The 17,109-nt window shown below is 39.1% G+C and overlaps 1 protein-coding gene across 2 annotated transcripts in view; it reads right to left on the bottom strand.

The window, feature by feature from the left end:
* Nucleotides 1–774: 774 nt before the first annotated feature.
* Vegfd (vascular endothelial growth factor D) overlaps nucleotides 775–17,109 on the bottom strand; it is a 36,543-nt gene continuing 20,208 nt past the window's right edge. The window contains exons 3-7 of one of the 2 annotated variants that reach the window (XM_051179214.1): nucleotides 11,528–11,718; nucleotides 8,832–8,980; nucleotides 7,437–7,537; nucleotides 2,590–2,785; nucleotides 775–1,366 (exon numbers count right to left, since the gene is read on the bottom strand). In XM_051179214.1, the coding sequence (XP_051035171.1) occupies nucleotides 1,243–1,366; nucleotides 2,590–2,785; nucleotides 7,437–7,537; nucleotides 8,832–8,980; nucleotides 11,528–11,718 (761 nt within the window). In that variant the 3' untranslated portion in view covers nucleotides 775–1,242. Of the gene's footprint in view, nucleotides 1,367–2,221; nucleotides 2,786–7,436; nucleotides 7,538–8,831; nucleotides 8,981–11,527; nucleotides 11,719–17,109 lie in introns of those variants that run through there. The other variant, XM_051179213.1, reaches the window with a different exon arrangement.

Below are 17,109 nucleotides of genomic sequence, written 5' to 3'. Positions count from 1 at the left end.
TAATTCCCTGTGATGGGCCAAAATTTCAGTAAAGTCTGTGCCACCAGGAAATTATGTGTATGGGCACTTTAGGCCCAGAAAAAAAAAGGCCTCGTGCTCCCTTCCTGGGCAGCCATGGGAACAAAGAGAAGAATCATGCTGCTGCCCAAGCTGACATGTGGATGAGACATGCAGATGAGTGCATGCAGAAATACTTGGAGGCACAGGCTTTCAGAGCAATCACAAACACTCAAGAATGTGAAAAACAGGGACTGGAGAAAGGTTCAGCAGTTAATAGCATTGACTGTTTTTCCAGAGCACCTGGGTTCCGTTCCCAGCACCCACATGGTGGCTCACAAGCACATATAACTCCAATCCTAGGGGATCTGGTGCTTTTTTTGGCCTTCAAGGGTAGAACTGCACATAGTGCAAAATCATACATATAAGAGAGAGAGAGAGAGAGAGAGTGTGTGTGTGTGTGTGTGTGTGTGTGTGTGTGTGTGTGTGTGTCCATAATCCCAGGTAATGTTGGCATTGTTAGGCTCCTCTTCATGATAGGATGATGGTCAAGTTCAATGTATTGGCACAATACAGGGGGATTCCCAGCATTCCTGTGTCACCTTTGTTTAGAATGACAAACCTGCTGAGAGCTCAGCCTTGGCTTCCCAAATCTGAGATATAGTTTTAGTCTAATTGTATGTTCCAGAAACCTCCCATTTCTAGATTTCTTTTTGTCTTGAAAATATTTCCCATTAGCAAGAAATGTAGAGGAATAGCACAGCAAACAACACCAAGTTCTATGGCTTGAATAATGATGTTTATTTCCTTTAAATACATTTAAATACGAAACATCAGGCAGTGGTTCAGTAAACTTGAAAAGTACAAGCTGAACAAGAATTACATCAGTGCTGATCATACAAATGAAGTTCCGTAATTCATAAGCATTGCACTCGGAGTTTGCCAGTCTGAGTACTCAATCACATGGCACCTGCTGCTCCATGGCAAGCAACCCTTTCTCATTCGTCACAACAATGTGCTCCCCAGACCCCTTCCTCTCTAAGAACTGATGTGCAGAGGCATCTGAAGCTAGAAGTAATTGTCAGTGAACGAGGGATTCACCCAGCAGCTATTGAGTGGAAATGTGGATTCACTAGGTAAGATCAATTTTTCAAACAGCTGAGGGGTGGGCAACAGTAATAGCAACTTGACAAAGCAGCACACTGTTTAAAATGACAGGGAAGGGGAACTTGAGAGAAAGTTGAATCAAGGACTTTCTTGACTGTGAAGCCCCTGGCCCCTTCTCTCCTTTGGAAAGCGGCAGTGCTTTCCATAGACTGGCTGTCTATTTGCACATGTTCTGGTGTGAAAAGGACATCTGTCCTCACAGCTGTCGAAAAAGAAAGTGAAATTGAGGCTTTAGAAGCGAGGATCAACTTCAAATCAATCATTCAGTTCTGATTTCATTTGATTCTGCTTTCAAAGAAAAATGTCCAGACATGTATTTAAAGTATCAATGCAATATTCTAAATGGGCACTCAACTGGCTGAGGGCCCAGCCCTAAGCAAGATGTTGATACCACCTCCTTTAAATCTCAGGGAACATAGCGGAAGAGGGGCTGGGAAATGTCAGAAAGAGAGAAGCGTTGGGAAATACCATCTTCTAGGCATGATGCTGCTGTGAGAATCTGCTTGTCCTAGGCCTACACAAGGTGGAACTTCTCAACAGACACATATGCTGTTGTGAGGGACTTATGCCTCTGTAATGAACTGTGGGCTATTGATAGAATCTGGACACAGGGAGTCACTGTCTTCAGTTGTGGACCTAGTGGTCCATGAGTGGAACAAGCTCTGACAGATAGTTCCAAATCTGTGGTCACACAGATGGTCCTGACTGCCTTTAGTGGGTCACAAAACAAAACAAAACAAAAAATAATAATAACCTGAGTGTGGGAAAGGGACTTGTAGGGAGTAAATGGGTTGAAAAGAGTAGGCTGGAGTTAAGAAAGTGTTCAGGTGAAAGTAATTAGAATGCATTTTATATGTGCATGAAATTGTAAAAGAACAAACTGAATTATTTTTTTTTTAAATCTCAGTGGTTAGTTTGGGTAAGTTTAGAAAATGATCAAAGCCTAGTCATCGGCCCCCAAGGATTATAGTCATCTAGAAATTTCTTGCCTACACAAACACACACACACACACACACACACACACACACACACACACACACACGCACGAGAGAGAGAGAGAGTGAGAGAGAGAGAGAGGAGAGAGAGAGAGGAGAGAGAGAGAGGAGAGAGAGAGAGAGAATTAGCTTGCTGATCTGAACCTCCCTTAATCTGGTTGTTTAAATATCAGTGACTTCTTTTTTGATATGATAGCATAATAGCAGGCATGGTGGTGCAAGTCATGAGATCCTGTTTTGAAACAACAACAAAAGAATTAATCATCACTCTATATACTTCCAATTATTTCCTAGATGCCAAACGTCTGCTTATTTTTTTAAGGGGGTACTTGGGAAATAAGGAAAAGGAGCCCCCACAAAATCAGTTTGGTATGCCCTTTAAATGTCACCAGTTAACCAACTTAAGGGGTAAGGGAAAAGACCATTGACCTGCAGGTGTCTGGGTGAAAAATCTTGTGCTTCTGGCAGCAGCTCTCCAGACTTTCTTTGCATTCAAAGCAACTGCAGTTTTCTGGGTGCTGAATGAGATCTCCAGGACATGATGTTTTACAGACACACTCACAACGCTCCTCATCAAACTTCATGTGTGGTCCACAGAAAGCTGCTTCCTGGAGGTAAGAGTGATCTAAACAGAAACAGGAAAGTGTTGGTTTGGCAGGTGAAGCCTAGAGGATGTGATGATCCACATTAATTGCAAGTTCTATATTTTACCAATAAAACTTGGATCCTCCCAATTTCCTTGCCTACAGATTTTTGATCTTAATTTTTTTCATAGGGTGAATGAGATCTATTTGCCATTTTACATCATAAACATAGAACTCATGTGTTTTCTTAGGTGTTTAATTAAAAAAAATACCATAAGCTGAATATTTCTGACAGATTTTTTTTATGTTGTTGACTGACCTGTTAAAAATATATACATCTGTGCCGGAAAGATGGCTTAGGGGTTAAGAGAACTGGGTTGCAGAGGACCCAGGTTCTCAACACCCACACCTTAACACCTCAACCACCACAACTTAAAACTGTGGGGGCTCCAGAGATTCTGTTGCCCTCTGTTGGCATTGCATGTAGATCGTGTGCAGACAATGGAGGCAAAAACACTCATACACATAGAATTAAAATAAATAAATCTTGAACACACACACTTAAGCAACCAGCCAGTAGTGACAAGACATAGGCTGTCTATGGGGTATGAATGTAGTCCTCTCCAATGTTTTAGAAGTGTAGGAACCAAAAGGACTAATGTCGTAGTCATCTTTCCTCAGAATTTCCAGATAACCAATGATGCATTTCCTCATCCCAGATCACCACACTTATATGAAACATATAAAGGTGACAATGAACTGTGGCTCAATCTCAGTCAGTGAACTGAAATTCAGTGCAAAAGGAGTAAGAGATGAGCTGGGAATGTGACTCCACTGGTAGAATGTGTGACATAAGAAGTTCTGGATTCAGTGTCCAGTGGTTCCTAAACTGGGTGTAGTGATGCATAACTGCAATCCTAGCACTCACTCCAGAGGTAAAGGCAGGGGTATCAAAAGTTCAAGGTCATCCTCTGCTAAGTATTCAGTTTAAGGCTAGGCTGGAGCACATAAGAGTCTGTCTCAAATGAAAAGCAAAAGCAAACAAGTGGAGAAGGTGAAAAGTTTGGAATAACTTTCTCTTTTTATTTTGGCATTGGTGAAGGTTTTGGAAGAAAATTAACATCTCTTCCCCCAGCCAACTTCTTTTCCAGTTTGCCTCATTCTGGATTGTGTGGTCACTGTGTCCATGCCTTTTGTTCTCCATCACACTGCCTCTGTCACTCAGTACTTTGCATTTATTATGTTGGTAGCTGCTGTTCATCACAGCCACAGAGTGTATCCCTTCAGTCTCCCCTCAAGTGACTATCAAATGCAAACTTAACTCATCACCACTGATGCTTTAAACGCCTTTTTTTGAGACAGGGTTTCTCTCTGTAGCTCTGACTGTCCTAGAACTTGTGATGTAAACCAGACTTGTCTTGAACTCATAAAGATTCACTTGTCTCTGTCTCCCAAGTGCTGAGATTAAAGATGTGAGCCATGTCCAGCCATACCTTAAATGTCTTAAATTTTTCCTTCACACACAAAAGGCCAAATTTTATACCAGAATATATAAACATTAAAAGACCTTCAATGACCTTGACCCTTAAAACCTCCCATACTCATTCTCACCCTTTCCATCCTCCCTCTTTTCTCCTCCACCTCACATCCAAATGGCAGTCTTTCATGATCCAGTCTCATCATTTTGACTGCTCTTTAATTGATACATGTTTAAAAATGACATGGACTGGATATCCACAAAGACTCCATTCTTAATTTCATGAAGAGGAAAAAGATGAGTTGCATATGTTTTAGTCACTGAAGCAAATATCAATTTAAGTCAAGACAAGGTTAGATTACTGAAAAACACACTCTTAAAAGATGCATCGAGCACTAGGTGGCAGCAGAGATTCACAAGGAAGTGTCCTGCAGGCCCAGCTCCATTCTTGGATAGAGTAGTTTAGAACATAATCCTGAGGTGTTCAGAAGATTGTATGGCAAAACCAGAACATTATGTACTTACAAGTAAGTTAAAGGGAACAGAGACTGGATGCAGGATAACTAGGTTGAACAGCAACAAGTTGGTTGAGGCTGATATATTGATTTCCATCCCTTGGGAGGTTGACTCTGGGTTACCACTGAATTCTGTCCTTGGCCTTGTTCCATTCACTACTACATTATGCTTTATTCATTATTGCAACGATAAGAAAATGAGTTGGGCTTGTGTCAACTGCATCCATTTGGGGAATAAAAGACTGTAGAAAGGGCAGTTAGCTCAACAGCTTTGTATGCAGAAAAGGTGTTTAGTGTAGAAAGTAATGTGTCATCAGTTGAATGGGATCACTGGGGAAACAGATCGGAATGTGGGCACATTGGGATGTTATTTATGAATGATGAAAACTAGAAATAATTGGGATGCAATCCACCCTCCTTCCTTACTCCCATCATTGTGACAGTTTCCGCCAAAGTTCCCTGTTCCCTCTCCTGCTCAATTCATTCTCTTCTGCACTGTTGCTGGGTTGATCTTTTTACAATTCCAACAGATGTCACCACCCTCATTCTAGAACCATTTGGGTGGTTTCCATTTGTCCAGAAGATCACACCCAGGTTCTTCCAGGACAAGCTTATTAAGTTCTTGCACTCCAATATTAGGGCTACCCCCAGCTTTGTCTCCTCATATGTACCACTTTCCCTCAGTATGTTAATGCATGCCTGTGTTATGGTTAATTGTTGTTGTTGATTTTACTGGATTCTAGAACCACTCACGAGGAACACCTCTGGGTGTGCCTATGAGGACACTACCAGAGAGGTTTAACTGAGGAAGACATACTATAAATGTGAGATGGGCACCCAGACTGAATAAAAGGTGGGAGAGAAATAGGAAGGTCTGGTGGGCAGGGGAATCCATCTCTGTCTGCTTCTTGGTTGTGGACTCAATGTGATCAACTCTCTCATACTTTTACTGCCAGGTCATCCCCAACATGGCAGACTGTTCCCTGTCAAAGCAAAACCAAAATAAGTCCCTCCCTCCTCCCTCATTCCTTTCTTCCATTTCTTCTATTGCTTTCATCAGGTATTTGTTGCAGCAACAAGAAAAGTTACTAATGCATCCCAGCACCCTGCTATCATTTCCCATCACCAGTTTCGTGCTTTGCTCCCTTACCTCAGTGTTGAGCTCTTACAGCCCCCTGCTCAGAACACATCTCTCCTTCCTTACTAGGCCTTCTGTCCTCAGTGCATGAGCCCACTCAATGAGTCCTCCTCAGGAATTAACCTCCCTCAGAAAGAAGAGGCCTCACCTCAAGTTATAGCTCCTCTCATAGTCTGTAGGGTCCAACCTGCTTATTTGAGATGCCTCTCCCACTGCAGGGAGCTCCTTGGCTCCAACTTCAGGTAGGGCTGCCAGATTACTTTTAAGTAAGTGCGTTGTGGTATGCTGACTCGAATGTCACAGCCTTTGCTATATTGTGTCTGTGTGCAATCTATATGTGTTAGCTTTTAACTATATAACTTTAAAAATTTATTACCTCACATCTAGTTTGAGCTCTCGGGAAAACATTTAGAAAGCTATCGAGAATCCAGAAAAACAGGACAACTGCAATTGACAGCTTGTTATTCAGGTTCTATGACAATTCCATGGGGCTGAATCTTTGCTATTTCTTGCTAGATCACAGTTTAAAACAAGCAAGATTCACATTGTGCTATCCCAAGTGATAGTTTTCAGTGGAACAATGTCACATGTTATGGGTGGCAAATAAATAAACTAATGCATGTTCAACCATATATTCATCCCAGAACACACAGCTTTACAGATTGGGAGACAGAATGACAGGCTAACAATTCCTAGTGTGGCTTAGACCAGTATCATGGTTTGCTCTAGCTCTAGAAAAATAGTTCCCAGTGTTCTTTTTCCATCCTTTATTCCCCCTCCCCAATTTTTGGCTTGATTTCAAATGGTTCAATTGGGAGAAATCAAGTCCAAAAAGACTTTGTGTGCTTCACCCTGAAGACACTTTCATTAAAGTTTAATGTCTGCTTTTGAAAGCATGGTTTGGTCACTCAGTACTTTTCTTTACGAATGAACAGGAGAGTGATTCATTGGTGGATATGATCACAACAGATGATTCTTTAATCCAAATGCTTCTGCCACTATTATCTATGTGATGTTGAGGAAATTAGTAGATTTCATGGGGTGTTCACTGTGTGCTTGTGAAAAGGGGCAATCATGGGGTTGACATGAAGTTTATACCTTGTCTGATATTGTAGCTTGAATGAGAAATGTCTCCCATTGTTACAAGTATTTCAACACTTGATCCCCAGTTGGTTTTGTTACAGGAAGTTATGGAACTCTTAGGTGGGGCCTTCCTGGGGGAAGTGCATCACTAGAGCCAGCTTTGTTGGTTTATAACCTCACCTTGCTTCCTATTCGCCTTTTTCTTCCTGTGTGCTGATGAAATGTGATCAGCCAATTTCTTGCTCCTGATGCCATGCTTGCCTGTTCCCATACCTTTCCCCATCATGAAGGACTCTATTATATCCTCAAACCATAAGTCAAAATATGCTCTTTCTTCCTGAAGTTGTTTTTGGTCATGATATATTATCACAACAGCAAAAATGTAACTAATAGACCTGGTCATAGTAAGTACTCAGTCAAGTTAATTGCTTATGTTCCTTTTATCATTATGGTTATTACCTCACTATCATCATTATTACCTTCTGTTCCAGGGAGTGGATTCTCGTCTTGTAAAACACATGTACATTTGGTGTTATCCCACAGCATGTCAATAGGACAGAGTTTCTTGGAATGGGAACATCTAGGAAAAGAAAATAATGAGCCATATTTAAATATTTTCAAGGAAATTCTACCTTGGGAATATTAAGTCAGTCTTGATAATTAATATCTAAATATTTAAATATTCTGTGTGAAGCATACTAATACTTTCAAATTTTGTTTCTACAACTGATGCAGAAGAACAAATGTTTGAAAGCACTGTGTCACACAGCATGGCGAGTGCTAAGAAATGACAACTGTGTGAGAACAGTTACAGTTTTCAAGACCTTAACTTTGGAGGCTAGAGAAATGGCTCAGCAGTTTATAGTGATTGTAGTTCTTCTATGGGACCTGAGTTCAGTTCCTAACACCCATGTGGGCTGGCTCACAACCACTTGTAATTCCAGCCCCAAGTGATTCTGACCAATAGACATGCATACATAGACACAAAAGTCAACTAAGTAAAACATAGAGCTTAATTTATATTTATGAATAGTATCTCATTAGTAATTCTATAGTTGTAAAAATTCTATTTGGAATTTTTTTAGAAAGTAAACTGGAATTCAGGAGAGTCATTGCTTGCTCTGGAGTGAAGGGACACATGATAAATGCATTTGACCACTCATGTTAAGAACAACAGTGTTAGGACAATGCGGCAGCACATCTTTAATCCCAGCACTCAAGAGGTAGAGGCAAGTATATAGCTGAGGGTTGAGGCAGCTTGGTCCACATAGTAAGTTTCAGACCAATCAGAGATACAAATTGAGACCTTGCCATAAAAAAGCAAAACCAAGACAAACAATTAAAAATACACACACAATGAAACCATAAAGACATGTGCAAGTAAACATGAAGAGTTTATAACCAAGAAGGTTTGTGGTTCGACTGCAATATAGAACCTAATAAAAATATTTGTCAAGTTCTATGAATAGATCTGGTTTTGAAGCCAAAAATGAAGAATTTTAACGAAGAGATAATTTTGTAATTTTATTTGTATTTTTCTATTTGTTTATTCAACATTTCTATTAATGTATATTGTGAAAAATAATGGGTTTGACCTTCCCTATTCAAGCATGCATAAAATATTCTTTCTTTAGCTTCACCTATACTTTTACCATCTCTTCTCCCTTTTGTCCCCTCCTTATCATCTGCTTCCTTTTCCCTAAAAATTTCCTTTCCACTTTCATGACTTTTTGTTTCTGATGTTCCACAAGATAAAAAACACACAGCACATGTCTTTCTGGGGATGCCTCTATAATGGGTAAAGGAATAAATGAATGTATGCAAAGTTTTGTGAAAAGCAAAAACAAACATTATCAAGTCCAAGAAATGCTTACTGGTCTTCTTCTGGGATCTGAATGGATCTTCTGATAATTGAGTAGGGATGGCGGGGGGCCGTAGGCAAGCACTTACAGCCTGTATGGTTGGCAATTTTCACAGGCACTAACTCAGGCACTGATGTCAGAGGTACTGATATCTCAAAAAGCTACAGCAAAGAGAGAGAACCATGATGTAAATTTTATCACAGTCTGTAATTTTGCCCTTGCCCTTTATGGTAATGACTTTAGCAAATTTATCCATACAGAATGGAGTTATTATAAGAGACTTGGAATGCTGGGAATCTCTTACGTGTGTTCCAAAACTTTTCCTTTCACTATCACTAGAGTTCTTGAAAATGGTACCACTGCTCTCTGCTCTTATTTTAAATCTGAGTATATACTGTAAGGACAAACAAAATTAAGTTCTTGAAGGTCCTTTTACATTTGGGTGGATTTGATAGTTATTTAAACTATGTATTCATCCCTTCCCAAATCATTACTATTATGACAATTTCTTACCTTTTGACTTTGAGCTTGGCTGTGACACTTGTTTTGACCAATAATATGTTAGCTGACATGACATAGTACAATTTGGAGCTGTGCATGCTTTGTGAAATTTATTATTTCCTGATTATGATATAGCCATGATAAGAATATAACCTGGAGGACATTCTGGTCCAAGGGACTGGAGACACAGGAAACAGGCGTGTGTCTGTACTTGGACAGCACCTTGGAGCATTTTGAACCTCAGATACACAAGAAAGAATAATTTATCATCGTTTTAAGCCATTGAGTTTTAGGGCATTTGCTATAAAAGCATTGTACAGCTAAGTTAAGATCATACCCAGAATGATAATTATAGCTAGTGTGTCTATTTCTATGTTTCTATAGACTTGCTCTATTGTAAATAGTTTATTTTTAATTTGTTTATCGCTTATAAAAACATTATATTTGGGAGGCTGGAGAGATGGTGCTGTGCTTAACAGCACTTGCTGCTCCTGCAGAAGACCTGACTTCAAGTGGCTTAGGTAACTTTTGCTTCAGGGAATCTGATACCCTCTTCTGTCCTTCACAGGCATTACACTCATTTGGTAGACAGATACAAATAAAAATTAAGTATTATATTTTAATGATATTTATATGATAAATAGATAAAGAGATGCCCAAAGGGTGTAAAGAAGTGGTTCTGTGAAGTTTAAATGAATTTGAGCTTGATTTTAAGGCATTTCCACTCAATCACCTTTCTATGCAGTTCTATCTACTTTTTTCTAAGAGATAGTTCATCTCGTGGTCTGTACCTTTAAGGTGGGAACTGCCAAACTGCACATGTATGCTTATTTGGAAAGAAAAACTGCAGTGTACTTTCACTTGAAATAAATTCCTTCATTTGTTGAGTGCAGCAGTCAAAACAAAGCAATCAACTATCCACTAAGTGGAAACAATTCATTAATGTTATGTTTATTCAGATCTTTCAACATGTCATGAAACCTCCCTGAGAACAAGTAAGGCTGTTTTTTGCATAAACTTCATGTTCTTGCACAATTCCTCAGCTATGCTCCAAGGAATAACTGAACTCACTTTCTGCAAGCTTGGTCTTACTAACTGTTGATTGAAGCCATACTACCTCGTTGTTTCTAATTATCACATAGTAGGGGTCAGGCACCTTCAGTTCCAATATTCTTCAAAAGGGTTCAGACACAAAATTGATACAGTTTCAAGGGCAGTTTATTTGGTAGGGGTGGGGAACACAATTTAGAAAACTTCAACCTATTAACAAAACAAATGTGTGTTTAGAACATTCCTTGGCACCTATGTAATTGTCTTTTACTACATGATCATGAGGAGACAAGAGAATGTGATGATAAATGAGTTGTAATAACATGTGAGGAATTTGCAATAGAGGACCAAAAGGAATGTGGCTCGGTTTACAGCATTTTAATAATGCTTTCCTAAGTTGGTTACTTTAGTTCCCACATGCAACATTTACTACAGTTTACAAAAAAATAGTAGCCACGGACACTTAGCTACAGGGCAAAGGTGATTTGATTCATTTAATTTATTTCTTTCATGGGCACTACAGGATTATTTCAAAAGTCTCTTGCGCTGCATATTCTCCCTTTGTTCTCCACTCTACTCCAGATATCCTGTTCTCTCTCTTTCCTTCCCTATTAGGCTCTGTACCTGCTGTCACTGCTTCTGTAACTGGCTCCTTTGAGTCTTCCACCATGCTAATGGCTGGCAACTGCCAAGTGAGAAATCCTCTACCATTTTCCCTCCATTCCTATGTCTACTTCCTACTTCAGCCTCTTTAGTTTTAGGGTGAGGGCACCTCCCCCTCTTAGCTGGTTCTTGTTGCATTCTTCCTTCTCTCTTCCTCCAATCTCTTCCACACTCTTCATTCATTCCACATTTCTCAGTCATTCCTTTTAAACTGCATACGCCCAAACAGCAACAAAAACAACACAGCTTCCTTCATTCCTTTTAACACACTGTTCTAGTAATGTCTGAATGTTACAGCATTAGGTAGATAGTAACTAATGAGGTTGCATCATTTGGATATTATGTTACCTCCATGAACCTCAATTTCCTTCTCTGAAAAGGAGGATAAGATATTCTCTCAGTTTTTTAGGGGAATTAAATGAGGTTCCCCACATGAAGTATTTAGCTCAGTGCTTGGTAACAAGGTCAGCAGCGTTGTCTTCATTTCCTAGTACCTGTTTGGAGATGTAGGAGGTGCTTGTGTTCATACACATCACACTCTCTTCATTGCAGCAGCCTCCACACCGGAACACATTCACACAGGGGGGCTTGAAGAATGTGTTGGTTGTCTTTCCCAGCTCACTGGCGACTTCTACGCATGTCTCTCTAGGGATACACTGGGTTCTCTGCCATTCCTCATCTATAACTGCAGGAATAAAGTTCATTGAGGCCAGCAGACATAAATGGTCCAGATACACAACATAGGTATTTCCATGCCCTCCCTCCCACACACATTTTTGTGCTTGTTTATTTTACTAGGTGGGTATTTAGACATTTCTTTTAGAAATGTGTTTATTTATTTTATATGTATGGATGTTTGCCTATATGTATGTATGTGCAAAACATGGGTGGCTAGTGCCTTTGGACGTTAGAAGAAGGCAGTGGATCCCCTGTAATAGAAGTTACAGATAGTTGTGAACCACTATGCAGTAATTGAACCCTGATCCTATGCAAGGGTGACAAGTGGTCTTAACCAACAAACCATCTTTCTAACCCCAGGGGGATATTTTTGTCTTTTAGCCAAAGTTTGCCTGAAAAAAAACCTTAAAACTAAATTATTTATACATTTCCATTGTTGTAACCACTTCATTAAATATTTTATGTCCCCCTGTCAAGCAGCACTATGTCCTGCAAATAGCCACACTTGGGCCACCTGTAAAGGCTGTATAATAAGGCAGTCCATGGACTCATGTGAAAACATAATCTCTGAGTGTCATTTCCCAAGCATTTTAAGGTTACAACTGGATAACATTTCTTCTACTTGAAGCCAGGTAGGAATAGGTTTTAAAAACAGAAATGAATTTCTGTTGTCTGCTTATATAATGGCACTGAGACTTAAACCTGGCAAACACATGAATGGATGTGCCAATATAATTAATTTTTACTCAAATAAGATTTTCCACATTTGGAACCATCCACTCGTTGACAGAAATTGATGAGATAAGCCCTTTAATTTTAATGGAAGTAGCAGCTCGCTGGCCATAGCTAACCTGAGGGAAACCAGAAAAACAGAAATACATCTCTGGCAATAAAAATGGAAATACAGGGTGTTGTGTAATAATCTTTTTGTACAATTTGAAGATGTGTCTTTGTAAAGGCATCTTCTGATTTGTTTAATAAAGAGATGAATGTTCAATAGCTAGACAGGAAGAGGTTAGGCAAAAATTCTGGGCAGAGAGGAGATTAATTTAGGCATACGAGAGATGCCAGAGAACATGGAGAGAAAGCAGGTGATCCAATATGGAAGAGAGGTAAAAAGCCAATAAGCAAAATGTAGATTAATATAAATGGGTTAAGTCTTAAGAGCTAATGGGTCAAGCCTAAGCTATAGGCCAAGTTTCCATAATTACCAAGAACTATCTGCATTGTTATTTGGGGTGGTGGAAATCAAAGTCTATCTACATATGGTGCCCAATATCTGGCCACGTGTATCCACACAAGACCTGAGAAAACTTAAGAAAGGAGAAAAAATCAGAATATAGACTCAAATGCAGTTTTCTGGTGACCACAATCTCTAGGGTAGGCTTGGCAGTGTGCAGAAACTTGGCTACTGGCTGCTACCTGTGGATGTGCTAAGATGATCTGCATGGCAGGTGACATAGCAGTTTAAGATTTTTCTCATATGGTTAGAGAATGCTGTAGATGCTCAGTGAAGACAGATCCAGATGGAGAAAAAGAACTCTGAATAGGTTACTGTGGGTTTTAAAACATGTGTGTATGCTTGAAAAAGAAAAAAAAATTGGTATAGACAGTCATAGAAAAAATGTTTACAATTAATAAGATAAAGTCTTTAAAGAGAGAATAAAATAATATAAAAATAAGCCATGTAAAGGTGGAAAATACATGAAGACTATATATCCTATATGATGTTGTATTGACTTTGTTTTTTTGTTTTTGTTTTTGCTTTTTTTGTTTATTTGTTTGTTTGTTTTTAATGAGCAAAGGACAGTTGCTGGGATTAAACCAGCCTAGATACTTTTGGAATGCCTTAACTTTAAAATGGAAGTAAAAGAAAAATGCATTGCTTTGAAAGAGGTTATGGTTTTTGTTTATACAGAAAAAATAAGGCTGTGGATTCATTCAGGCTTGATAAAGATGAGGTTTGATTGGGGGAGACCTCCTGAAAATCCTGGCTAGAACCATAAAGAAATAAAGCTAGAAAAAGTAAAAGGCGAGTGATGTAAATGTGCCTTCTAAAACATAAAACAAAAAGTCATCTTTGGCTTGCTTGTGTACAATGCACAGTCCATGCTTGTGTTAATCTAGATATGATAATACCTTTGAAAGTTTGTGTGTTTTGAGAGAAAGAGTATCAAACATCAGTGAAAAGGAATGGATCAGGCTTCTCAAATTGCCTCTGTTGCAGTTTCTTTAAAGTTCTGCATCCCGAACAGCTTTAAAGCTGCTGGCTGTAATGGTCTATCCTCATAGACTATTCTAGCCAGGACTACAGATAAGCTTTCCCATTGCACAGAGACTGGACAACAAATATTATGACTAGTTCTCCCAGAACTTGACCATTATGTCAATTTTCTCAGGTTCTCTAAAGGTGCCATCACCCTCAGATAAGGTACACAGTATAGAGAACAAGGTACCCACATTTCCAATAGGTGGGGGTGGGTGGATTTTGGTCATTTGATTGTTTATGGATGTTTGTTATCATTTGGGGGGTTTGGCCACAAATTGTTACTGGTCATGGTCAGGGAGATTATATTCAGGGATCTCCTTCTGAAGGAAAATGGGGATGATTGGAGAAAAGAGTGGATTGTTGAGTCTACTTTTGATCAAAAATTATTCTCAAATTTTATATTGGTGTAGATTTTTGAATATTGGTACAAATTTAAGGTTATTTTTGTTAGAACACACTGTACATATGTTTCTACTCTTGTTTAAGATATTGCACCTATATAGCTCACTTGAAATTTCTAGTCCTTGACAGTTACTATTACAAACTATATAGGATAATAAAAATGCAATTTAGTAATTAGTCACCTATAACAATCATACTTATAGTCATGTTTGATATGTTTTCAAGGTCAAACATTTTAAATAGATGGTCTTCATACACTTCAAAGACCTACAGAATATGGTATTTAACATGATATAAGGCTTTAAGGTTTTTTGTGACAGTAAGACATGTCTGCTCCTGGAAGCACCAATTTACTTCAAAAAAGGATGATGGGTTATCTAAGAACCTCTATATGGAGTTTCTTTCATTTGTAGCAAGGTTAGCCACTGGGCAAAGAAATTTCCCTTGCCTCAACTGCTGACAGAATGCTGTCCAAATTGGACAAGCAAGACACAAAAGAAAACTACTGCTAAACTTTGCCAAACAAGGTATAGCAGTCCTTCAAAATTCCTGCTTCACAGAAAAGTCTGTCAGGTATTTTAGGCTCAAGGCTGATGGTGGATGCCTCAACATTGCAGAGGAAACTTGGGGTGACATCTAGACAGCTAGATGTCTCTGTTGATTCTTAGTTTTGGAAGTTGTTTGCTCTGAACTTTCTGGTTACTCAAGTAATATTTTATTCATCTCACATCTCTGATAGAGTTGAAGATGAGATAGTTATAGTTACACTTTTGTTTGTTACCAAATTCAGAAAAGAAACTCACAAAAGAGGTATAAAATGCATAAGGTTGAGAAACACAAAATCTTAAATTGTTTATCTAGGAAAATGTTTCAAGGTCTAAAAAGATATTTTTAGGTTGGTAACACACGTTATGATAAAAAATAGATTAGGTACAAAACTTTGGACTCACTAAGATAGGACAGATAATACAGTACTTTCTCCAAATTTGCCAAATACACATGTACTAAACATTATGAATGTAATTCTTACTTTAAAATTGTTCCAATTGTATATAGTTTTCCTTTGTTAAAGTCAATACATTCCCTTTTTATTTTGACAATACTTGATAATTGTTCTTATTGTGTATAGTATTACAGTGTTAGAATTAAAGCCTTTCTTTTTTATTTAGGAAAAAAAGGCGGAAATGTTGTCGAATAATATTTTTGTACACTGTGAAGATGTCTTTTCCAAGGTTCCTTCTGCCTGGTTTAATAAAGAGCTAAATGGCCAATAGCTGGGCAGGAAGAGGTTGGATGGGACTCTGGGCAGAGAGAGAGAGAGAGAGAGAGAGAGAGAGAGAGAGAGAGAGAGAGAGAGAGAAGAGAGAGAGAGGAGATTAATTGAATCATGGAAGAGATGCTAGAGGACACAGAGAGGAAACAGGAGGTACAAGAAGGAAAGGTTAAAAAAAATGTCATGAGGCAAAATGTAGATTAATATAAATGGGTTAATTTAAGTTATAAGAGATAATATGAGAAATGTTAATCTATGGCAGAGTTTTTATAATTAAGAGAAAGTCTCTGTATTATTATTTGTGTCTGGCTATAAGGAGTAAGGTTTATCCTCCCGCCACCAGTCTTGTCCCGCCGCCGCACCAGCCCCAATTAATGCACAGAGACTCTGTATTTGATATAATGCTGTTGGCCAGTTACTTGTTTCTTATCGGCTAGCTCTGTCTTAAGTATTAACCCATTTCTGTTATTCTAATATTTTCACGTGGTCTTATCTTACCAGCGAGAGGCAGCTGGCAGTTCAGCTCTCTCCAGACTCTCCATCTTGACCCTCCTTACTATTTCTTCTTTCCTCCTTGTCTCCTAGTCCCCGGTAAGATAAGACCATGTATAAATACATAGAAATAGGTTAATACTTAAGACAGATCTAGCTGATAAGAAACAAGTAACTGGCCAATAGCATTATATCAAATACAGAGTCTAAGTGTGTTATTTGGGGCTAGCCCGGCAGCGGGACCAGACCGGCGGCCAGGCGGTGTGTGTGTGTGGGGGAAACCTTACTCCTTACAGCTGGCAGTAGAAAAGAAAGCCTGTCTAAAATAGGGTTAGGGAGATTGCTGGGTGGGGAAAATGCTGGCTGCACAAGTGCAAGGACCTTAGTTCAGATCCCCAGAACCCACATAAAAATCTGGGCACCATGATGTACTCCTGTAATCTTTGTGCTAGGAAGGCAGAGAGATAGGTGGATCTTTGGGGCTTGTTGACCAGCCAGGCCAGTCAAATCAGTGAGCTTCAGTTCCAATGAGAGACATTATTTCAAAAACTAATTTGGAAAGTGAATTAAGAAGATGCTCAACATTGATCTCTGGCTTCCACATATACATACAGATATGGACATATCTACCTATGTGCACATGTGAGCACATACATGTACCACACATATGCTTGAAAAGAATATTACATATTTTTCTTATATAGCTGTTTCATTTTCTCTCACCTTTTTTGAGACATAGTCTCACTTTGTAGTCCTGGCTAGCCTAGAATTTGTCATGTAGACCAGGCTGTGGCCTTCAACTCAGAGAGCTCCACCTGCCTCTGCCTTCTGGGTGTTGGAATTAAAGGAGTGCGTCACCATACCTGGCTTTCATCATTAAAAATATTTATTTTATTTTTAGGTGTGTGTGTGTGTGTGTGTGTGTGTGTGTGTGTGTGTGTGTGTGTGTGTGTGTGTGGCAG

Source organism: Phodopus roborovskii, unplaced genomic scaffold (genome assembly GCF_943737965.1).
Source record: "Phodopus roborovskii unplaced genomic scaffold, PHOROB, whole genome shotgun sequence".
NCBI lineage: Eukaryota > Metazoa > Chordata > Mammalia > Rodentia > Cricetidae > Phodopus > Phodopus roborovskii.
The sequence above is the reverse complement of the archived record's forward strand: the minus strand, read 5'-3'. Positions and strand labels throughout refer to the sequence as shown.